The sequence below is a fragment of the Drosophila willistoni genome, chromosome 3R (assembly GCF_018902025.1).
Source record: "Drosophila willistoni isolate 14030-0811.24 chromosome 3R, UCI_dwil_1.1, whole genome shotgun sequence".
In the NCBI taxonomy this organism is placed as follows: domain Eukaryota; kingdom Metazoa; phylum Arthropoda; class Insecta; order Diptera; family Drosophilidae; genus Drosophila; species Drosophila willistoni.
In genome coordinates this window covers 16,400,695-16,426,409 of record NC_061086.1, presented here as the reverse complement: position 1 = coordinate 16,426,409, position 25,715 = coordinate 16,400,695, and the positions used below count along the sequence as shown (strand labels likewise).

The 25,715-nt window shown below is 39.3% G+C and overlaps 2 protein-coding genes across 4 annotated transcripts in view; both read left to right on the top strand.

Moving 5' to 3' along the window:
- LOC6651558 (zinc finger protein 395) overlaps positions 1-25,715 on the top strand; it is a 139,063-nt gene that overhangs the window by 96,969 nt on the left and 16,379 nt on the right. For 2 of the 3 annotated variants that reach the window (XM_047012900.1, XM_047012913.1), the window contains exon 5: positions 25,149-25,226. The exons of the other annotated variant lie outside the window; for it this stretch is intronic. In XM_047012900.1, the coding sequence (XP_046868856.1) occupies positions 25,149-25,226 (78 nt within the window). The remainder of the gene's footprint in view (positions 1-25,148; positions 25,227-25,715) is intronic. 3 annotated transcript variants of the gene reach the window in all.
- On the top strand, positions 18,309-19,727 carry LOC6651556 (RIB43A-like with coiled-coils protein 2). The gene is made up of 2 exons (XM_002074141.3): positions 18,309-18,526; positions 18,590-19,727. The coding sequence occupies exons 1-2, from the start codon at positions 18,401-18,403 to the stop codon at positions 19,607-19,609; spliced, it is 1,146 nt and encodes a 381-aa protein (XP_002074177.1). The 5' UTR covers positions 18,309-18,400; the 3' UTR covers positions 19,610-19,727.

Sequence of the window (25,715 nt, the reverse complement as noted above, 5' to 3'; positions counted from 1 at the left end):
CCGACTTCCACTGGTATGCAGGGGAATGAAGGAAGGAACTAAAACGTGCCATGTATAGACCTTTCCCCTTTTCCTCCACCCTCTTACTATCTCTGTCTTCCTCCCTCCTATAAGTGTGCAAGTACAAGTCCCCGCGTGGGCAGACAAACCTTGTTGACATTTGCATTTGATAGACTTAAGCGGCATAGTAGGAACCAAGGCAGTGCGCCGGGTGTGGAGGGTGGGTAGAGTAGAGGGAATGAGGTAAAAGGCATGGCTTAATTAAAGCAGAGCAGCAGCATTGGCACGCCTCAGAGCTTAGAGAATTGTACTGTTTGCTGCTTTCTGTTCTTAGTAAATGTTGACAGTTTTGCCTAGGCATTGCATACTTACATATGTGGGAGGGAAGCGGCAAAAATGCACATAAAACCCAACAAAGTCATCAAATGCCGGCAATGTCAGGGTTTCATTAGAACGAGAACTAGGAAAATAGATGATGAATAGCCGGAGGATGGATCCAATGAGAAGGGGCAAACACATTTGTACGTACCGATTGCCGTTCATTCATATTGGCCAAAATATATATTTTCAGTTTTGTCAAAAGTAATTAATTTCTTGTTACCACCTAAGCAACAAACATGACAGCAAATTTTCGAACATTTGTGAACACATGTCACATGAAAAGATCAACAACGACAACAACAACAACAAAAATGAAAGAAAAGACCAAAATTCAAGGAATTAATATTGGTATATAATTAATGTTTGGTGATTGTATAAGAGTTTTTTGTGTTCGCTTTGCCTCAAAGGCAAAAGTCAGTCGGCAACAACATCGAAGAGAAGAGAATTGTGGGGCAAAAGTAAAATGCCGACAAACACACTCACACATTGACAAATAAACAAACAAACAAACACAGGGATACATCTACACACACACACACACACACACAGTCATGCAGCGCATAGAGAAATTGCAAATGTATTCAAGGTCAGGGCATGAAAAAAAAAAAGAAAACGCTAGCGCAGCAGTCAACGCTGACTGAGCACCCGCAAAACACACTCACACACACAAGCACACACACAGAATGAGTATAAATGAGAGAGAGGGCAACTAAAATCGATATGACAACACTTTTAAGGGTTGCGGCGAATTCCGCAACAACAAACTAGCATTTTAATGGGGGGCCTGAGGTAGGAGGTCAAAAACAAACCACAAAAAAACAAAATCCCTCCAACCCCTCAAAGGGAGAATGGCAGGCGAAACGAAAAAACGTCATTCAGAGTGGTTCAGTGGGTCGTCCTGCAGTTCGTTCTTCGGGTTTCCCGCGCATTTTCCTTTTCTCTCTCTCTCTCTCTCGCAAATAAAATGGCGGCAGATGGCAAACTCCGAGAACCGAGCGAATCTCCTAGCATTGCGCATGCCTTCAACTAAAACAAAATTATGTTGATATCGGGGCCAATTTCAATTACTTTGCCAAACAAAGTAACTCCTTTGTGATTTGAGGGGAAATGAGGAGGGAGAACGTTCTCTAATTAAACCAAGCTAATTGCACGCACAATGTAGAAATGCAAAACCAAATTTTATCAACAAAGAAACCGAAAAAGCTGCACATTAACTTAATCGATATTAACTATTTTCAAGGTTAACTTTCGAGTAGAAAACAAACTAAAAATATGCGAGCGATGAGACGACTCTTCATTCTACTCCTTCTTTGTTACTTTTGGTGGCTTTTCTTTTTGTTTTCCTCTTTCTTTCTTTCTCTAGCCATTGCATGTCCAATGGCGTTTGTCATGCGATTTCTTATCGGAAAGGTCGACTGGCCACGCACTTTGCGCGTTGGTTTAGTAATATTGATTTTCCTCTCCTTTTAAATCCCCTTGCTCCTTTCTGCAACAATAATTACAGTTATTACCATAATTAGCTCAAGTTTTCCTTTGTTCTTAATTCCAAAAAAGCAAATGCAAATTGATTTAATATTCAAATTGCACATTTTAAACGCACATTTAACATTTATTCCCATCAATTTGTTCTCTTTGCAGGTGAGTGAGTAATAATTTATTGCATTGGACAGACAATTTAATTGAGTGAAAGACAAAGACACAATGACAAAAGAGTTCTGTAAGTAAGTATGGAAATTTAAACCAGTTTTAATATTATTATTTCCTCTTATAAGGGGAGAGCAGGGGTGGGGAGGGAGATAAAGCCTTGATGTGTCAACTAAAAGGGAATTGCTGCAAAAGTGTGTCTTGTGAAAGATTTATATAAATGATTTGAGCTGCTGCCAGTTTATAATCATTAGACCATATTGGCACAACAACAACAACTTTGATGGCAAATGGCGTCAAGTGGTCGGGGTGCAAATCCAAATCCAGGTCCATGCTCTTTAACACAGCTGGAAACGTAACAATCCACGCTTGAATCGTTTTAATTAGCATAATGACACTTAAATTTCGTCTAGACAGAACAACAAAAAATTTGTTGTGTATTTCTTCATCTAAGAAGACTTTTTCATATTCATTTTTTTTTTTGGTTTCTTGTACATTTAGACCAAAAAGCAAAAAATTTAAGTTTTTAGCTCTCTCCCTCTCTCTCCGTTTCTGTTTAATATTATAAATTACAATGCACAATCTGCTAAAAGTCAATGCTAAATGGCATAAATCAATGCAAAAATATTCGTGAAATAGAAATAAAAAAAAAAAAGAGCAAACCAAAACGTATATATAAAACAGTGCCGGCAGCTACATCCGCGCCAGCGTTTGTTCCGATTCCGATTTCGATTCCGGTTCTGTCTGCGTGCAAAAGCTTTTTTGGCTATCCATACCCTTGCTAAATGGGTATAATTCAATTATCACAAGGAATGACACTTTATAAAAGTTGTTTAAAGCATACTTTAGGGAGCTATACAGTAAGTAATCTAATCATTTATGTTGACGCGTTTGTAATATGGAAAAGGATTGATGATTTTCGAAAACCCAACTCTTTAGACTGCCTTTGCATACTTAAGGGGGTAACTTTCACCCATTATTCAAGCTAAAGCTAACCGGGGCTAAACCCGGTTAAAAGAGTATAGAAATGATCACATGAAGTTAAAAGTTAGCTTAGTGCTGCTTTTTTGGCGCTACTGCCCATTTAATTGCAAGAACATAAATCAAATATATATTCCATACACACACACACACACATACATATGAACATACAAAAATATACGGGGAAGCAAAAAAGAGTTTTTGCAATCGAGGCAAAAAAATTGAACAAAAATTTTCATTTGCTTAGTTGGCTATACGCGAAACCGGAAAAACTGAACAATTTGTTAAACTATATTTAATGTGATACAGAAGAAAGATACATATCAAAAATTGAAAAATTTATAATGCTTTAATAGAAACAAATTAAATACGAATTATATTTTGGCTTTATTTCTGATTTGCTTTAATGTTTTTCCCCTACAATTCATATAATTTATGATTCATTGTTTTATAACTACCTAAACTGCTTGATTGGTAGAACGTAATGCCAAGTGAAATGACTAAGCAAAGTAAGCAATTAGTCTAATAATTACAATAGGTTAGACTTTCTTGCGACATTTTTATTATTCTACTTTTGATTTTGATCGGTTAGCTTGCCAATACTCTCACACACACACACAAGCACACACATATCTGGGTGTATATATAGCGAAAATAATATTAATAATAATGCGAAAAGAAAAAAAATATAAAAACCGCTGGCCACTTGGCCTTGGACTAGGTTGATTGCATTCTAGCGGTCAATGCCGTCGATGCCGTCGACAGCGACGCCAACGTCAACATCGACGTTGACTAAACAACAAAAATATATATATATATATAAGTATATGTATATGTATTGAAAACGATCGCCTCTCGCCGCCTACCACCTTAATAGTGCCCATTCGCTCACACACGGTAGCTTTGTCTTTGTCTCTATTCCAAACTTTCGAATGTATTTTCACTCACTCGCTCGCTCTTCCACTACTTTGGTATAGATCTGTCTCTCTTTATCTATCTTATTTTGTGTTTCTCACCTTTTTTTTTTTGTATTTTTCTTTTTGGTGTTTGTGTGTTTTTGCAACAAACAACTTGTATATATATATTGTTTTGTTGTTGTTGTTGTTTCTTGAAATCATCGGCAGCAGCAACTATTTATAAAATGCGCTTTCGGCTACCGCTTTTTTTTTGCCTGGCAAATTGTATCTCAACGCGCGCGTGTGTATCTGTATCTGTATCCGTATTTTGTATCTGTTCAATTCGTGTGAGAGTATTGCAATGCCGGAAAGCGTCGTTTTTTGTTGTTGTCGTCGTCGTCGTCGTCAGAACTTGTGACGCTAAACGCTGACCGCTGCCTGTCAATGACGACAACTCTCTCTCTCGCCTATACGCAAAAAGTATCTGTTGGATACTTTTCAAAGTTTCAGCATTCGCCTTGCCATAAATTTGTATAACATTTGCATAACCATTGCTCTGGACCAAAACTTCCCGATCCCGATCCCGTCGTAGATCCTGCTGACTACACATTATGTTCCCCGATGACGACCTATTCGTTCATATAAATAATTCAGATTTAGATTCAGATTCACACACACACACACACACACACACACACAGGGCACAGGCCACAGGCCGCAGGCCGCAGTGCATTCAACCGATGCGGCGTACGTTCATTTCGCTTCGTTTGTGCGGTTCATTCGCTTTTTGGCAAACATTTACATTTGGCATAACTAAACGCAAGTATTATTAACCGTAATTCTTCAAGTGCTCTCGCTTTTGGCATACAAATTGTTGTATTTTTTTTTTGATTGTATTCATCGACTTCTTAGCATTTTGCAATCGTATTGTTGGTACTCGCATTTATTTTATAGCATTTTCATTCGCTCTATGCATTGTTTATATTTCCTGTTCTTTCTTATTTCGATTGTTGTTGTTATTTGTTGTTTTTTGCTTGGCGTATCATCAGCATAATTTGAGAACTATTTAAGCAGGCAATGATAAATTGCCACTTAGAGTTAGCCAGGAGCCTCTGAAAGTGTTTAAGTCTTTGTTCGAGAGCTAATCGGTTTGGTCGAGACCTGCTCAGTCAGTCGATCACGTCATCACCACAAAAGACATTTAAGCAGAATCAAAATAAATTAAACAAATGTATAAAGCAAAATCTATAAGCCAATATACAAACTGGTTGCATAAAGTAGTAAATAAGAAATTTAAAAAGTGTCTAATCAAACTTCGAAAACCGTTTTAGATTTTCAAACAAAAACAAATCAAATTTTTTTAATTATGTATACAAAATTTCATTTAACGCTCAAGACTTAAGAGTGCTTCAAGGCACATATCGATAATTAATAAAAATAATTAATTCTGACCATTTTCTAAATTATTTGGGATTTATTTAATGTTAAAAAGTTTAATTTGTTTATTCATAGCTTAAAAACAATTTTCAAAAAATAAATTAGTTTCATTGTTTGTTATATTTTACGACAATCGATTAAAAACTCATGAGCCTTAGAGGGTTAAGCTCTTTATTCTTCAGTTTAACCTATGATTTAGTTACGTTTCCTAAAAGCTTTATTAAAAAATGTTTAATATAAGACTTGTATTAACATTTCATCGTAGCTAAAGCTTTATTAAATATATTTTATATAAAACTTGTATTAAATATCAAATATGAGTCATATGCAAATCATTTATTTTGCAAGCTAATTAATCAATTTCATATTGACCTCGAGCAAACATTTGATGCGTTTCAAAAGTTCACATAATGAATTAATCAAATGAAAGTTAATAAAAAAAACATATTCTTTTATTTTTTTATATTTATATATATATAGAGTTATATATTGAAGTAGAAAGTTTTATGTAAATCTAATGCAACTAGACAAGATTTTTATGTAGTTTGGCATAATTAAAGAAAGCGGAAGGCAGTGAGGAAAGGGTATAAACTGCTTAACCTTGACGTCTTGTTAATTGCCTTTGCAATTTGTTAGATAAAAATATGAAAAATACAAAGTCACTCACTACCTCTGGCTTAATCAAATGCTTTTGCATGTTCTTGGTTTTCCCTAGTCTGCCGTGATTTGTTGTCATATTTTTGCACGATATAAGCAAAAAGCAAAACACAAAAACAAAACAAAAAAGAGATCATTTGATATGTGTGTTACATTTGGCTTCGTAACTCGTTTGCAAGTAGAGTTTTGCCTCCACTTCCTGCTCTGCATGTGGGCGAAGTTTAGTTTACGGCATGATGAATGACTGCAGCACTTATAAATAAGTCTCTCAAGCTACATACACACACACACACAGCCGGCCAGTCATCATCATCATCATCATCATCACCATCATAATGAAATAAGCTAAGCATAACAAATGCGTCGAAATATTCGCGACAGGTTGCAACAGCAAAGCAAAAATTGAACAAAAAAGCAGTCAGAGGAGCAAAAAGATAAAAAAAAAATAAAACCTCTTCAAACAAACCGCACTCTCTATGCTCTAGAAATATGTGAAAAAGATACTTTTAAAAAGTAAAGATACCAAAATTTCAGTCATAACATAAGCTTTTCACATTTTTCAGACCATTAAAAACTATTCCTTTTGTAAGAGTATCCACAAAAGGTAGAAGAAATAGAAAAATACACGACAAATTATATAAAAGCACAAAAATGAAACAAATCGGCAAAAAGTCGAGTCAGTAGTCAATGTGCATGGCCTTGAAGATTTCACCGCAGCAAAGCAAAAAAAACACACACGCTGACACACACACAACAATAACAAAAAAAACATAAAAATATCTACACAAAATTCACACAATGCCCCACCGCAAAACGGAACACACAAAAATTATATTAATGAAATTCACTAATTTGCCAAAAAGAAAAAAAAAAGAAATATCAAAATGCATAAAAATACAAAACACAAAAACTTACCAAATATGTGAAAATTGCCACAAGAAAAATAGACAATAAATTCAAAATTTGCATACGACTTTTTGAGTTTTTTTCTTCATATCTTAATTTCATATCTAAAAAGCTACCTAATTACATAGTATTATTGTGTTATTTATTGAATATTCTAATAAATTTTTTGTTGTTTTTTTTTTTCAATTAAATGTACAACACTTGAAAGGTGGCCAATTTGTTTTGGGGGTTATTATCCCCCCTCACCCAAAAAAAATAACAATTTGATTAATTGCAGTCAAGAGGTTAATAGGATTAGTTTTTGTTGTTGTTGTTGTTGTTGTTGCTGCTGTTGGTGTTGTTGGCGTTGGCTCATGCTGCACGCTAGGTGGCATGTCAGGTTTATTTCTTGTCAAGTTGTTAGCATTTCATTTATTGTTCTTTATTTTGCATTTTTTTTTTTTTTTGCTCTTTCGTATTTTTTTGACAAGTCAACAACGATTGGAGAATGAGCAATGATGGCTGTGATTTGGCACCTGCCAAAACATTGCCCTTTGGGGACTTATCATAACAAGATTTTTTAGCCTTCTTTGGTTGAGTGTAGTTAGTTAGATAAATCGTCATCGGCATGACTAAGAAAATTGTGATTATACTTCTATTTAGCATCCAATGTCAGGTCACAATTGATAGATCAATCAAATTATAGAAATCAGCTGATACACGAACTTTGATATTATCTTAAAGATATGACTTTATTTAATCGAAAAGTATCTTTTTGATTCTGAGAATCGATTTACCCTTTCGAGCATCTAAAAATTGCATTTCCATTTACCTCAAAGCATTTCGATTAACCACATTTAAACTTAGAATATGCTGACCATGGACCATGGCTTGATTTGTGTCATAATCATGAGACCTAACCGCAATTATTTTGGCCTGTTTATATTTACTATGTCTCACTCACTCTTTGACATTTTCCATTTGCATTTTTCTATTGCAATTTGCCTTTTGTTTGATTTTTGTGTAAGGGGGGAATTTCCATTGGCAGTGGCTGGTCTATGTAATTGCCATCGGATGACTGTTGTTGACTTTAACTAGTTAGCCTGCAATTGCAAATGCTTCATCATCATCGTCATGGTGATCATCATTACGCGTTGCTTGTTGTATTTGCCATTTGGCGTCAAGCTGTCTGAGTCGAGTGAGCGACGGCGGCGGCGGCGGTGTAGAGCATCGAGTGTGTTAAGCAGCTTTTCCACTCATATCACATGCAATTTTGTGCCCACTTGCATTCCACTCGAGCAACAACAAACAAACAGCTCGCCAAAGCTATAATTAAGTAAACCAAGCCAAGTTATTATATTTCATTTGTTTGCATTGCCAACTACCACAACTGGGCAGCAACTGGCAGCAACTGAGCAGCAGCTGGCAAACTGTGAATATTGCTTTATGGAGCATATAGATACCGCCTCTTTCAAAGGCCCTAACACTCGCTTCCCTCCCCTCCCTTTTCTTGCCACATTCTGTTTAATTGAAAAAAATAAACCCATCCAGTCCATAAATCCCCAACTCAAAGAGCATTGCGTGCATATCACATTTCCTTTGAAATATAGATGGAAATTATTTCGCTATTTACTTTTGAAATGTTGAACTTGAATGTCATTCGACATGAATTAAAATCAAAAAAAAAACCTAACTAGAAAGAACTTTTTAGCTTTGATTTATTTTCAATGCTGATGTTTTATCTATTCCACAAAAGGCTGTTAGTGGCTTTATATGTCCATTTTATAATTCAGTAATCTTTTGAACTGAATGGACTGCATTTTCCCATGGTCTTTTTTTATTTTTTGTCCAAGCTAAGTCGACAAATTGCTATCAAAATCAAAGAGCTTAAGCTAGTATGCTGCTCTTGACCAACATTTCAAGTAGTTGAAGGTTTTTGTATTTCAACTTGGCCCAGGAAATGGCAAAATAAAATCCTTCACTGAGCGTTAACCATTTCGTATAGAGATGCAATTATATGAAAGTGCTTTGACTGACTGTAAACAAAATGTCGCTCTGCATGTGGCACAAAGGGGAAACGGAAGCGGAAATCAAGCGCCAATAGCAAAAAGTCAACGTAAAGGCATCAGGCAACAGTGATCCCAAAGGGCAAACAGAAAAAACTGCATTGAAAAGCGAATCAACATAGTTTGCATCACAAAGGACGCGCTCGGATTTACAGGGTCCGGTTTATATTTTTTTCCTTGGAAAATTTTACACCGCTCTTGTCATCTGAGCTAAACGTAGGTTATTGCAATATAGACAGCATTCAGTACTATCTGAAAAAGGAGGGCACTTTGGCCAAAGCAAAGCCTAAGCAAGTGCTAGATATATTCAAGTTTTTGTCCAATTCTCGTTGCCATGGCCGGTGAGAGAGATATAAGTGTGCTTTGTGCTCTGATAGGGACTTCCCTTGACTGCTTAAATATTTACAAGCCCAATGGCCAAAAGCTGACGCTTTGGTGTTGTGGGTGTTTGAGCTTAAAGTGTTCGAGGAGTGTGAGGCAAAAACATAAAAATATCAGCATAAAAATAAATGATGGCCTGGTTAGTGAAAATCAACGGACCAGAGCAAACAACACAGAGAAGGCTATGAAGACTGAAAATAGCCCAAAAGTAGGCGTGGCAATGTTTCTGTTGCTGCCGTAACAAAACTAAATGGCCTGGAAAGACCATTTGCACCACCTTGAAAACCGTTAGCGAAGGAAAGGAGCAACAACTTTCAAAATCTTTCAATTCACCCATCACAGGAGTAGGCTCTTGAACTTTTATTGAAATTCTCAATCATTTTTAGAAGACAGCTGCTTCTGCATTCCCAGTTCTCTTTTCTAATGAGTCATGACATTGATGATGATTTCAATGCTGATGTTGCTGCTGTTTCTTGTGCTGAATGAAGGTGCATGATGAAATCGGCGGATCATTTGTATTTCTAGCATGATTATGCAATATTCGTGCCACAATTATCGCCAGGCATTTGCATAAACGGACACCCATCCAGCTGGGTGAGTGGCAATTTTGCTGGCCAAATGAAAAACCAATGGAGAAAACGGTTCAAGAAATCAACAAATAAACAAACGAGCCAACGAATTGCATAGAAAATAAAGCAACGAAAGAAAAAAAACAACAGAAAAACCAAAACAAAACAGCCACAGAGGAAGGCAACAAACGAGTTACGACTTTTGAGACGACAGTCAAGCCAACAGGAAGCTGCAAAGAACTGCAGGCGGGCCAGCTTTAGCCTGTCCTGGTCTGGTCTATACTGGGACTGGCCTGGCCTGAAATTGGGATTGGCACCAGCTCCATCTCCATTCAAACTCTGACTCTGACTCTGTCTTTAGCTTTGGCTTTGGCTTTGGCTTCGTGTTGCGCATGCGTCGCGGCGAGTGACAGCTTGGACAGTGGACAGTAGACACTTGGACCAAACTAAACCGGCCGGCTGCCGGCTACAATGACAGCTGTTGATTGATGAATCCTACAGTTTTGCTTCTCTGTCGCCCCCCTCCCGCCTCGGCCTCGAGGCAAGATGGCAACATCTTTGGCCTACGGGTGCATAGAGAGTTAGAGTTGCCATCGCCATCGCCATCGTCGTGGTCATCAAAGTGGATGGACGGACGGTCTTGCAGCGATCGTTAAGTAAACTTTTCCTTTGCCGACCTCCTCCTACTGCTCCTCCTTTTTTTCCTCCTTTCCTCACTCTTCTTCTTTCGCTCTCCATAAGATTGATGATGACGCAAGACGCGAAGATGGTTGGGACACTGGCTGGCTTTAGATTTTATGGCCGCGCTTAAGCAATAAACACTTCTAATTGTAATTAATGAGGCGATTGTTTAGTTTTTATGTGTTGATTTTTCTGATTTAGCACCCAACCAGCAGAGGGTGCATCTTTGGACGGCATCTTTTGTCCACCATTGTCCAAAGTCATGGTCCTAACTATGTAATTAAATGGAGCACTGAACCCCTTTCCGATAATCAGCACCTGGACAAAAAACACCACACAGAAACCTTTCCGATTGGCCAAAGTGAATTGGTCAATGTCCGGCAAGTGCTGACATTGCTTGGTTGTTTTTTTGCCCCCTTCCGCTGCCTGGATTCGAATGCGTGTAGTTCAGAGTTGTTCCTATTATTCTTCTTATTTGGGGCTGACGAGCCAAAAAATCCCAGTGGTAGCCAAAGAAGCAACTCCTAGCTACAAGAGCTTTAAGATTCTTCAAACTTAGTATTAATTAATAAGATATAGATAAGAGATTTTGTACCCCCGAGCAACCCTTTACAAATACGCCACTGAAAGGCCCTATCAACTGTGTCTCTTGTTCTTGTTTGTTCCCCCTCTACATATCTCTCTCTCTCCCTTCCATATTATCCACGATTATACACTGCTGACTTGTTTCTGTGCATTGGACTTGATTGGCCGTTTACCTTTACCTAGTCTCTTAGCCCCTTATCCAGTGTGTGTGTGTGAGTGCTATCGATGCGAATTTATCTTGAATGCTACGGTTAGGTTTTCTAAAGTCTCCGTTTTTTTTTACTCCTCCCATCTGTGTTAGCCTTTCCCCAATTTATCCCTTGTACCTTCTTCTTTTCCACCCATCGTGAGTTTGTCTATTGACAAACACTTTTCGGGCTGCCACAAATTAATGGCTCCAGGGTGCGCCTAATGATGCCAGTTGCCAGTTGGAACCTCAGTTCTGATGTTCCACCAATCTCCTCCAATGAAAATGTCAGCTAGCTAGCTTTTTATTTGCTCTTGCCATGCCATTTTAGCAGACATGGAAAAAAATTGAAAAAAAAAAAAAAAATAGTAATAATAAGAAATATGTTTAACGAAAATCTAAATAATTGCATTGCTGACGCGTCACGCCAAGAGGGGGCTGAGAGTATGGTTAGTGGGCGTGTCAGTGTGTGTATGTTGTTGACATGGGGCTTTTTGCATGTTGCCATGAGTTGGACACATAAATCGAAAAGGGGAGGCGTTTCAAAAAAAGGTCAAGCGGTTGAACATGTTTAGAGAAATGCAAAAGAAAAAACCCAAAAAAAAAAAAAAAGAAAACCGCTGAGCAACGGAAAATCTTGATAGCTATCATGGCCAGGATTTTCAATAGGTACCTATACCTAACCTACCTATCGACTGTCTGTCGTAAGCAGCAGCAGCAACAACAACAACAACAACAGCATGGACTTTCCCCCACGAATTGAGTTTGCTCCGTTGCTTGTCTCGTTTTTGGTTGTCTTGACTCTTTTGTCAACATTAACATACGTAAGTGTCAGCTGCATGTTGCTACTGTGAGCAAGATGCCGACATCAGCAGCAGCAGCAACAGCAACAGCAACAACCACTCGGTTCGATAGCTATCCAATCGCATGTGAGAATAACGAGGAGTAGGAGCAGAGGAGGCAGAAGTTTGTCTGTGAAGGAGTGCAAGAGGCCAATTGATTTATCGTGACAGGGTGCCCAGCTCCTGAAGTTGCCTATCGATGTGTAAATTTGAATTTCGTGGATCATAAAGAAAGGACAATAATGACACGGGGCAACATGTTGCAAATGTGAATGCCCTCGCCGGATGGATGATGATGATGATGATGATGATGATAAAGATGATGACGTCAGAGTTGTCTTTTTTTATATTTGCTTTACTGCAATTATCAGCTACAGTGCAAACGATGAGCAAAATAAAAATCCAGAAGGAATATGAAAAGCAAAACAAAATGCATAATATCAAAACAAAAGAGCGAGAAAAGCGAAGAGGCAAAGCGAGTGGAACGAACTCTGTTGCACTCTGTGGGAAAGGCAATGTGCCGGTGCCGTTGTTTTTGTTGCTGTTGTTGTTGTTGTTGTTGTTGTTGGTGTTGCTGATGTTGATGCTGTTGCTGTTGCTGTTGCCGATACCATTGCCGGCAAAACCGGGACCCGGGTCGACGGGTGTTGAAGTGGAACGTAACGAATGAGCAGGCAAACTCTCTGATGACGATGACGAAGAGGAGTTGTAGTGGTAGTAGTTGTAGTAGTAGTCGTCGTCGTTGCAGTCCATGGAGCCAAGAGAGATGGCAAAGGGTTAAAGGGAATGGCTGAGAATCGAGACGTAGAAGGAGGACGATGACTAAATGCAACAAGCAGTGGCTTTGACTTGCATTTCGTATTCCAAAAGTTGATGAGCAACTCCAATGGCAAGTGGGAACAGCAACAACAATGTATGCGAATGTATGAGTGTGTGAGTGTGTGTGTGTGTGTGTGTGTATCAAAAGCAGCTGTATTGCTGGCAAGAGGCTTGGCCACCACCGCTGCCGCTGCCGTTGCCGCCGCCGAGTGCCCGAGCACTCCGCCAAGTTGCACAAAACATGTTGCTCACTGGCTCCGCGACATGATTCTGAGGCGCAGATATAAAACCGAAATACAACAACAACTGCAACGGCAGCAACAACACAACAACATCTTGAAAAAAAAGAACTTTCAGTTTGGATATGGGGAAGAACAAAAACAATGTTGGGCTAGGTTCCTGTTCTTTTCTCAAGACCAAGACCAAGACTAAGACCGATACCAAGATGCCGCCGCCTGGCTGCCAACCATTCGACCAGGCCATCGTCATTATTATCATCTGGTTTAGTCTGGACAATTCCTACCTTCAATCGCGACAACAACAAGTAACAACAACCAACAATTGTCCATGGCTGCTGTTTATTTATTTATTCTTTCTTTAGTTTTGGTTGTTTTTTTCTTTTCATTCCTTTTTTTTTTTTGTATCTTTTCTCTTTGTTTTTTATGTTGTTGTTGTTTGTGCTTTTAGTTAAGGTTCTTGTCATTGTGGCCGTTTGTTTGGTTTAATTTAGATGCATCTCAAACAGTTTTTCTTCTCTACTAGCGGGAGGGGAGAAGGGAAAGGAAATGCAATATAGGTGTATAGAAAATATGCATATAAGAATATATTACCAATTATTAATCAACTAACATATATATTCTTTCTCTCTTTTTCGTTTCAGGTGAGTGTATGTCTATTGTCCATATAACCAGGAATGAAATTAGTACGTGAGTTTTATTTTAACTATAAGATTTTGAAAGTCTGAGCAGAGATTTGTTTCTGATTTAAGAATCCTTTTTGTCACGCCCACTCCTTTCCTCACCGCCTCAGCCATTTCAATTGTTTCTTTTTTTGATTTAAAGCAGTTTGAGAACGAGACAGGAAACAAGGAGCGCTAAGTTGTGACTGAGGCAACTGTTTTTAATCGCCTCATTAAGCGGAACGCACCGCCGCGCCCCTTGCTACGCCTCCGTCTTCAAATAATAATTGCAACAGAAGACAGAGAATGGAACTGGACAGCTCAGTGTCGAGGTGGGGGTGGAGGTGAAAAGTGGGTGGGAGGGACAGGCAGGGACCGTGTTACGCATTTTTAATTGCCAACTTTACGCTGACACAGACAAAAGGCCAGAGCAATTAAAAAATTAAGCAAAAATAAAACAGAAAAGAAATTGCACAACAACAACAAACAAAAGGGAAAGAAATTCAAATCATCCACCATTATCATCATCATCATCATCCATAGGCATCCATATGTATGTACATATGTATGTACATACATATGTACATCAGCTGTGATGATGTTAATGGGTGTGACAGTGGCAAGGTGGGGGCGGTTAAGTTGATTCAATGCAATGCAATGTCAACGATGCAAGCGGCATTTCCTGCCAACAACCAAGACGAAATGTGGAGAACCTTCCCATCCCTTCCCTTCCCTTCGCTCTTTTCTTGCCCATTCGTTGGTTTTTCTTGTAATTTATGCGCCTCTTCGACGCGCTTGCCAATTGCCATCCGCACTCTCTTTCCAAGAAGCAGCCGGCATCCACTGCTCATCCGCCATCCACCATCCACTTTGAGATTTGCCTTCGCCCCCGCCAACAACAACAACAACAACGGCAAAAACAACAAACGATGGCAAACGATTTCTTTATTACTTGGGCACGTTCACTATGTCTTCGTCTTTTACTTCTTGTTCTTCTTTTTCTTTTTTTTTTTTGCTACGTTCTCTTCTTGTTATTATTCTCATCGTCTTCATCTTGGTATATTTTTCTTCTTTTTTGCTTTACTTTGGGGTCGAGGCCGGTCATTAATATCCACGCATGGAGTTCACCATAGTACTAGCGCTCTCTTGCCCTCTCTCTCCCCTTATCTTCACCCACTCCTCTCTCTTCTCTCCTGTTCTGCTTCTTTTCTGTTGTTATATACGCCAACATCAGCCCACCCACGCCCCATCATGATTTCGTTCCAATCTGAATCAGCTGTATGCATAATATTGTTGTTTGTTCATTCTGTCAGCGTACTGAGGATCCGCTTCGTCACTTCAGATCTCTCAGCTCTCCCTCTCTCTCTCTCTCTCTTTCACTCTCTTCTTGTTCGTCATCTGTTTTCTTCTTCTGGTCTTGGTCTTCATCTGGAACTCTTGTCCAGGTCAGTTTTGCTGTGAGATGTTGTTTTTGGCATACGTGAGTGGCTTTGCTAAGCGAATCTTTTTGTTGAGTTTCGATCGTTTGGAATGACTAAACCATCTGTTTTCAAATCTTATAGTAATTCAATTGATTTAGTTTATGGCAGATTGTTTTTAATGAAATTTTCTAAAAATACAAAAAAATACAAAACCCAAGCCAAATGCATCTCTAGTGACCAATGCCTTACGGATAGATACATAGATGCATAGTTGTTTCTGTTTTCTTGATCGAGCGAACGACCAACCGGCCGGCCGGCATTATATCTCATTATAGAGATCAGCATAAATAAGCAATGAGCACGTTGCAGCAAGAAAAAGCAGCAGAACAACAAGAACAACAACAAACGATCATGCAGCGATTAAGCCCAAGTACATGTAATCCCCCAAAGAGACCAAGAGACCCAAAAGCGACCAGGCAACATAGAGGACTATATAACATTGCGTACACACTACACTGTGAGGCAATTGAACCTTAACTCAGTTGCACTGCACTCTGAAGGTGGACATGACGAAGCCAACTCGTTCCCGTTGCCATTTTTGTACCTCCCGCCGCCCCTCTCCCATCTTCTTGTTCTTCCTCACCAACCTATCTTTGGTCACTCTGGTCGCTCTGGTCTGGTCTCCGTGTCCAAGCGAATAAAATTGAATTAGCTGTTGTTGCTGTTGAGGCAGGGCAGTGCCTTGGTCACATGCGTCATCATCATCATGTTTGCTGTGTGTGAAAACACGATCATTATACTCACTCACACATACGCACATACGAAACAAATGGACAACTGGACAGCGCTGCTGTTGCTGTTGCTTCTCCTCCACAATTTGCCTCGTTCAGGCGTTTTTAATGATGCGTCAGAATATTGTTTACGCATCATTTTACATGTCGGCAAACGGCTACAGAGAGTGACAGAGACAAAGCAAGAGAGAGAGTAAGACGCATAAATAGATAGAATAAGTATCTTGCCTCTGGGCAAAATTATGTAGAGGTGCTGTTGCAGCTTTTGATTTGTTTTTTTTGTTTTTTTCACCCTCCCAACAAAATGCCATCGTGATGTGTACATTAAACCAAGAATTAGCCGCCAGTTATGAGCACACTTCTCTGAAAATATGTTTTGCCATAGTTTTATAACCGGATACGTTGAAAAATCAAACTAAAGCATACCTTTGGGAGCCATTACGTTCACAGAAATAAAAAATCAATCCTCAGATAGGCGTAAACTGAATCTTCCCCCCAAGACTCGCAGTGCATTTTGTTAACAAAAGATTTCATCTAGCTTTTTATGTATTTTTAATGCATTTTTGCTTTATGTATTTAGCTAAGAGCAATTACCTTTAGGCAATTGCCTTATCGACTTTTTTGTGTGAACATTTTGCAAACGTTTATGACATAAAAGATATGTTTTAGCAATAGAAATTTTTCTCTTCTTTATTGTTGGTTGTGTGTGTGTGTGTGTGTGGGTCTCCCTCTGCTCTCTTAACCAGTTCATTTCACTTTGCTACACTTTGGTTGACTTCTACAATACCAAAAAGGAAGCTAGTGGGCTTCTATTTGCTACTATTTGTTACTGTGGAAATTAAGCGAAAAACTTGTCAAAGCCGTGTCCTGTTCTGACTTACCCCCAAAGCGCCAACCGTGCAAAGTCAAGTGCAGTCAAATGGAGAAAGAGAGAGAGAGAGAGGGAGAGTGACAAGCAAGGATAGTGAAGTAGAAAGAGAGAGAAAGGCTTTTGGGTTTCTTGACTAGCTAGCTAGCTAGCTAGGTCCCTGTTACGTTGACATGCCATCCAGGTATACATAAAGTTGCCTGCCTGCCTGCCTGCCGATTCTTTACAACATGAGTTCAACGACATACAGGATAAGCAACAGCAGCAGCAATAACAACAACAACAACAACAACCGGCATAAACTTTGCTGGGGCAACAACACAAAACATACACAAAACGTAAACGTTGCAAAACAAAAAAAAAAGAAGTTAAAAGGAGGGAAAAAAGAAATAGGCGGCAAGCAAAAGCAAAACGAAGCACAAACCGAAAACAAAGCCATGGCTAAAGCGTCCAGAAGCAGGCTTGCAACACAAGGGGAGGGAGCACTGATATAGAGAGGGGTATGGGAAGGGAGGTATGGGGGCCTTAATGCAGCACGTACCATGCTACCTCCTTCTGTACTTGAGGTTAAAGGCAGTAGAGCAACAACAAACACAACAGGAGAACCAGCTGAAAAACCTGTGTAGAGAGGCAACTTCACTGCTCGACATGCACGATGATGACGATGAGGCTCTATGACTATGTATCCTGTGTTTCATACCCAAAACCCCCAACCAACCTAGCAAACTCCATGCTACCATCAACCGGCATTTACATTGCTCTGGCCCTGTTTCTGGCACACGTTTTCAGCGCATATGTTCAAGTTGAATGGATTCTTTGGCCTCAGTTCTGAGGCTCAACCTGGACATGGACATACATGCATGCATACATTGGCCAGGGGGTATGCGGGGGAACGGCAAACGGCATGATTTTCTTTTGCATTTACATTTTGGTACCACTTTCCACTTGCCTTAAGCGCAAATGCAACTGCGAATTATGAAATTGTTGTTCCCCTTGCCCCCGCCTCAGTTCCACCAATCTACTGCCTTCTCCCCCCACCTGCCGAGTGAGTTAATAAAAGCTTTTTCGCCTTTGAATTGCCAGTTATTAAAAATTCTTCAATTCACATATAGAGACAAATATGAAATATAAAATTCAATAACATGTCACTCGGTTCTCATCAAAGGAAGAGAATCAATAACACATACTTAAGATTATTAAAGAAAATCAAAGCATACCCAAAAAAGGATCAAAGCATCTTAGAAAGGTGTTTTCATAATAAAATTCTATATTTATATGGAAAACCAAGCAAGCCAAATAAATGCAAATTTTCATTTGTTGTTTTTACTTAGACAGAAAAACTTAGTTTTCCTTTAGATTACAGACACACAAATAATATATATATTAGAATATCAGTTAGGTATATACTAAAATGACACTAAAATTGTCCATTTGCACTGCCCGAGACCTAGATGAGGCTATCAAGCTGCAGAAACGCGAACAATATGAAGAGGAACGGAAGAAACGTATTTTCAATGCAAAGCAGCGTCTGTTTGGCGTAAGTTATTAAGAGATTCCATGTATCTCATTCCATAATCTCCAACTAAACTGTGTCTATTAGCTGGATCTGGATACCTTGGAGCGTCAGATATTAGAGAAAAAGAAGCAGAAGAGTGTGCAAATCGAATGCGATAAACGTTATGAGGAGCAGGAACAATTGCAAAAGCGTCTAATCACCGCCAAGGAGAAGGAACTAGAGAAGGAGAAACGCATTGCTGATTCGAATTTGAATTATTATCGTTGTCGATTTCAGCGCAAGGAACAGCGCCGTGAATTCGATTTGAATGATCCCGACTACCTGAAGAAGGCGAAACCCATGCGTGTGGCTGACGATGACATAACATTGGGTATATCCAGTGCTCAGGTATTTCTGGGTGAGGATCTGTATAATAGTGATCGTAAACAACGTCAGCGAGAGCAACAGCGTGCCTGGCTGGATCAACAAGTGGAGGAACGCAAACAGGCGGAGGAGGCACGACGGGCTGCGGATAATCTCATCATGGACAATATCAATTGTCGGGATAAACATCTCGAAGAGATGGCCAAATCGCAGCATTTGATGCGCAATCAAATAATCCAAAAGATACGCCAATACAATGTCAATTTGGCCAAGCAAAAGAGTGTGGATCGCGAGCGTGTGAAACGTGAGACCAACGAAGATGATATGGCCGAGATCTATAATATGTTGTCGAGCGACATGCTCACCGAAAATCCCGATGTGGCCCAATCGCGCACTGATCCCAATAAGAAAATTGCCTACATGTATCGCGGCATGAGTCCGGATGAGTTGAAAACCTTCCGTAAGTGTCAGGAGCAACAATTGGCCGACACAAAGCAACGTAAAACGGAAAGCCTCTTGATGGACAAACAATGGGAACAATACGCCATCAATATGGATCGCACTTTAATGCTGAAACAGATCGAAGTGGATCGCCGTCGTCAGGCCCAGTTCGATGAGCTGACCCGTGCCAATTTTCAACTAGCCGTGGACCAGGACAAACAGCGTAAAGATGCTTTGATTCAACTAACGAATACAGTATCCGATGACTTTTACGATCAGTTCAATAAGAACTCACGTTAACTCTTTGGTTGCTTTCTTTCGACTCTTTTTTTTGTTTGTTCGATGAAGTTGTAAGTCCTACCTCAATGGTTTGGAGTTAAATTTCATTTTTAAAATAAAATTGATAACAGTTCGAGAACCAAAGAATTTATTTTTGATATTGTTGCCCAGGTCTTCCAACTCTATATATATTTTTGTGACATTACTTTACAAGTGACATTTAAATAAAATATGAGCCATTACACATGCAATTTTTGAATAATATATTGACCCAGCCATTAGCTTTAGATCGCTCTACACTTTTTCATAACAAAACAATTACAAAAGAGTGAGGTGGAGTCTAAACCACAATAAGGGGGTGAGGTGGTGGGAGGGTTTTGTGGAGGAGAGTGGCAAGCAACAGCATAAACCGGAAATCCTTTCCAACTCGCATATGGCACGCAAAACGAAGGCAACAATGTTGTTTCTGTTGTTGCCGTTTCGGTGCCGGGTGCCGGGTGCCGGGTTAGGTGCCCCAGAGCGATTGTTTTGGTGCCTTGGCAGCGCCGCGGAAAATTGCCGTTTTTAATATTACCTTTTATTTGCAATTGCTATTCGTTGTTGCTGTTGCTGTTACCTTTGTAATAATGCAGTGCGCATGTAATAGGAGCCAGGTGCCATAGTGCCGAGTTGCCTCCCTGCCTGCCTTCCCCCCTCCCCCCTATACTCTTGCCAATCCAGCCACCCCACATAAAAATAGCTGCAATCATTTTCACCCCTTCCTATCTATCACTGTGCCCACCTTTCACCTAACCCCCTACCTCACAATTTTGTCTACCTACACCGGTTGTTGTCATCTGCCTCTATTTGTAAGCTATTATTAACTACCTTTACCATAATACAGTATTCATATTTCTTTCTTTCTTTCTGTCCTCCTCTCTCTTTCTCTCTGTGTTCTTTGAAATTTCCCTGGCATTATATAAAGCAATGCAATGCAATACTTCAATATTTCATCAAATTAGAGAACAAAAATAAAAAACAAGTGAAAGAAAGTCCAGGGAATGCACTTTGCGCCTTAGTAAACAATTTTTTTCTTGCCAAAGTTTATTAACTTTGATGGTGAAATTGTCATATCCTATGACCAGTCTAGTCATTGTCCGATAATACGAGTAGAAATGAAATTGCAACCAGCTTATTGAACTCTTTTTTTGAAATTGCGTTCCAATTGTATTCAATATCTATTCACCTTTGAACGAGGGATACACTGAAAGTTGTTGATTTACAATCAAAACATGCTCGTCTTTAGGTCAACTAACTATCAATTGACTAAATAGAGATTAAAAATTAGAGTTTAACTCTTCAAAAACTAAACAAAGTTTGGAATTGATAGAAGAAGACTTTCTATAAGCCTTCTCAAACGGCTACCGCATGATTTATTGATAGATTGCCCCTCGGAGTTTTTGTTATGCGTCACAGAGTATCGTAAAAATCAAAGTTATCGCTAATAAAGCCCAACTGCAGTTCCAACTCATCGCCTAGCAATGTTGAGGGAAAGGAAAAAGCAACTACCTTATAGTAAAAGCATATACCTATAAAAATATCAAAGTATAAAATCCCCAAAGCAGACTTCTTGACTGCACTTTGCCATAGAAGTGAAATACATTTGAAATAGTTACTGGTTTTTTCTTTCTTCTGTTTATTTATTGTGTAGTTTTTATTTTGTAACTTTATGATGCAAATTGTTTAGCTATCTTATCAGTGGCAGTGCCATAAAGTACATGTTTTTATATGCATTTATTTTCAGTACACCTTGGCAATGGGTTCCCACTGGGAGAGAGTTGTAGCGATAGTAAGTAGGAGTAGGAGACGGTTCATTGTCATCAAGGTCGAGCTGTTTGCTGTTTGCGTGAAAAGCTGCTTATAACCAACCCAGAACTACTTTAGCTTAGTGCAGTTTATGGGTAAAAAGGCAGGCCATTCAGTGTGTGATGGCTGATAAAGCAAACACGCTCGAAATATATAAAACTGAACTTTGATAAACTGATTTGCCAGACACAACAAAAAAGAGAAGCAAAAAAAAAGTGAACACATATTATGAATCTGTTTGTTTGCCATTGAGGGCATTCAACTTTGTCATGCAGTTTGTGCACTACATGCGAATTTAGTATATTAATTAACTGCATTAACATGCAAATTAAATTTAGTTTTAATTAAATTATACAGCAAAACGCAAAACGAAATAAACAGAAAACAGCAAAACAAGTTGTTGCAAAATGTCAATGGACTTTGTTGTCCAAGGAAATGAAATTCAATGAATGTCGAATTGAAAGCTTCAAGCGAAACGAATTCAAATTGCAACCGAATGATCATAGCGATCATCAACCTCCTGCACTTTCAAGTCAGAGACTAAATCAAAGCCACAGATTAGTATCCCCCTCTCTCACTCGGTCAGTCTGTCTGTCTGCCTGTCTCTCTGTCTGCTGTCTAGGTATATACAAACATTTAGCAAACAGTTTCATTGACTTGTGCTAACAACAGTAACAACAACAACAACAACATTAACAAGAAATAAATAAAAAAATCCATGAAAAAACGCAATTAAAACAGCATTTTGTTTGCGATAGGAACTGGTGACTTAAAGATTATTTACGAGCACCGCGCCTCTTAGTCACGTTTTCTCAGCAGACGTTTGTGAATCGTATGTAAGTCTCAGTCTCAGTCTCAGGTCTCAGTCTTGAATTCAAATTGAATTCAAAATGCCAGAGAAATGTCAATTCAAAATGGGCAACAAAAACAAAAAATATAAAAAAGAATGAAATTTCCTTCTAAAGCCGAGCAAGAGGGAAAGGGAAAGGGATTGAGAGATTGAGTGAGCCAAGCCTCCTACCGGCAAATGCACCAGAATACCCTTAACCGTTATTTCAAATGACCTTCAGTGTCTAGACATATTTGACAATACTTACACACAGACATAAATAATGCGTGCGACTTGTGGAAAATTCATTTGAGTTTATTCAACTTGCCAAGTCTCTGTAGTCTTGCCACTCAATAACAGATACCACATACACAAGAGCCAGCCAGTGCGATCCAAAGAGATAGAGGGAGGGAGAGAGAAAGGGAGGTAGAGAAAAGAGAACATATAAAAAAAGGAGAGCTAAATTAATGGTTACATAGTTACAAGACTCCTTCTTCACTCCTTGTCCATGGCTTGAATTTAATTAGTAGGTAGCAAAACTTTTGCCTCTTCAACTCAATTACTGTCAAATTCTAGTTCTAGGCCCTTAACTGATACTAATCCTTAAACATTTAAACTAAACCAATTTTCGTCTAAGATTAAACCTTTACGTATTTCGTTTTTTTGCATGGCAATGACACAATAAAACAGCCAAAGGCAAAAGAAAGTATAACAAAAATTGTATCCTTGAAATAAGGCATTCGCATGCGAAGAGAATGGGATATAGAGAGGTCCCAAAACGCAGACGACGACGACGCCAACGCACCTCATCGTCTGCCTTTAGGCTGTAAAAAATCAGAACGGCAAACAGCAACAAAAGTGGAAACTTACGCCCAAAGAAAAACAAAACGTGGCCAAAAACAAAAAAAAACCAAAAACAGAAGCTGTGACCATGGACTAGTTGATACCCAGCAAGGCAAAAGAAGAATCGGTTCAACTAGTTGAAAGCCTGCTCTAGTCTAATATGCCTCGCGTTTATGTTTTTTTCGCTAGACGTATCATAAGTGCGTGAGGCTCGTGCAATGACTTTTCATGAGGCTTCTCTTGCTGCCTTCTTAGACTGGTGGGGCACAGCAGGGGGATATTCAGAGAGAGTCAGCCAGGCAGCCGGGCACCCAGCCTCCCATGGAACAGTGTCAATGGCATTCAAGCTGCGTTGAAAAAGGTTATTGGACCGCCATTTCGTGTGTTTGTTCCATATTTTTAGCCTACTTTGCGGCACGGCCAGCCACCGAGAATAAGTTTCAACGGCCATAGAGTGTTTGTGTGTATGTGTGTGTGAGTGCGTGTGTGTGGGTGTTTATGCGTGGGTTCCAAGTATATTTAGAGGTCAATTATCTCAGCTAGCTGCGACCAAACCAATCCATCATTTGACAACGCCCACAAGTATGCAATGGGTTTTTGCCTTTACTGTTGCGTGAGCGAATTTATGCGTGTGTGTGTGTGACTTTAATGATGACTAATTTCATTTCAATTTTAGTCATGTCAAATATCGCCCAAAGCATCTTTAATACCAATTAAGAGAAAGAGCGAGCTAAATACAAAAGGAACAACAGACGAAATAAAACAAAAACCAAAAAAAGAAACGTGGATTTTCGGTTCATTCAACTTTTTGATTAATTGCTCGAGCATGGCAAAAAAATTATTCCCCGTCGCTGCAATCATCCATCGTAAATAAATGTTGTTTTCCACTCTGAAATTTTGCGGCTAATTAACTGAATTCATTGTTGGCTGACTTAAAACATTGACTCAGTTTTTAGTCATGCAGCCGGAATTCAGATCTTAAAGATTTTGCCAAAAAGCCTTAATTAAAACATGATTTTGATTCCAAGAATAAATTGAGTTGGCAAACACAAAAGCAAACAATCCAAATGGTAACCGTAATCCTAACCGTAACTGCAACTGTAACCGAAACCAAGTCCTTGTGAATCCTAGCCACGACAAGGCATTCGCGTGGTAGTTGGCATATGTACTTTTGTGCTTATAATTACACACAATTAGACGATATGTAAAACAAGTTAGTATGTTTATATTTCAATTCATGTCAATGCCTGACATTTAATTGTAAATGAACGGTGACATGAAATGGCCCCATGCGAGAAACAGGAACCGATATGAATCAAACAAAAGAAAGCAAGAAAAACAGCAGGTAAAAGAAAAACGTCAGTTAAATGCAATGCATATTTATAGGCCCCGGCAAAAAACAAAAAAAAGAAACGCCGCATTTTGTTTGCGCACGTAAGTCGGCAAACTATTTGACCCCGACATGGTAAACTTGTAAATGGGCACAACGAGGCTATCTCCCGCTCTCTCTCTCTCACACACTATCTCACTCTCTCATTCATATTTATCCTTGCCATGAAGAGCCAAAACAAAAACCGTTGCCAGTTGTGCCAGTTTCACAAAAATTTCGCCATGGCCGCCGCCGCGCCTCAGATAGCCTCGACAAGCCCGGCCTGGCCTCGGTATTGCGTTTAACGCTGTTTCAATGTCAAAGCAAATAGAAGAGAAGAGAAAAAAAATGTCAAATAGCTAAAATGGAAATGCCATCAAAAATATCGAACTGCGTGGGGGGAAAAGCTCTGAATCCGAATACCTAAAACTTAACCATGACAGCATGGTGGATCAATGCCGACAAAACCCTCTCTATGCCACAGGGCTTAAAGACGAAAGCGGGCGAATTCAATGGTAGTGGAAATTGATTTTTAAACCTCCCCTCTCCCCCCCGACTACAACAACAAGCAAAGGCAAATCGAATTGTCTTGTCTCTCTCATATTCATAGATACATTTGACTGTTTGTAACAAAGAACTAATTTTTTTTTGTATTTTTCTTTTACATTTTCCAGGTGAGTGGCATGAGGACCATTATATCACATGACTCCATTATCATGCTGAATAAATCTGGCCAAAATCCTCAAAATTCTGTAAGTTAATATTGTATTGTAGACTCCAAAAAAAAAAAAAAACAAAGCCTTAAGCAATGGCAGAAACAGCAACACTTCAGTTCAATGGGCGGGATTCAAAGACTCCTCACCCCACAGCACATCCCCCCCCCCCCCCCCCCCCAAAAAAAGAAAAGAAACTTCGAAACGAAAAAACATTGAACGAAAATCGCCCACTCAACCAAAAGAAAGTAAGATGAAAAAAAACCAAGGCAATTTAAGTTCGATGTTCAAGTGTTTTCATTTTCTTTGTTATTGCGCATACGCCGCGTAAACCGGTATATTTATCCGCGTCCAGTTTCGCAGTCTCAGGTTGTTTTTCACTGTCCCTGGCCATTCAAATGAAATGTTTCCATAGGCCATTACATCAGCAGCAATTCTGTGTTTTTTCATTTCGAAATAAGGCGGAAATGAAGCCAGTTGAAAGCTGAAAAATTTATGAAAATTGCTAGGGGGGGGAGCCAGCAAAAC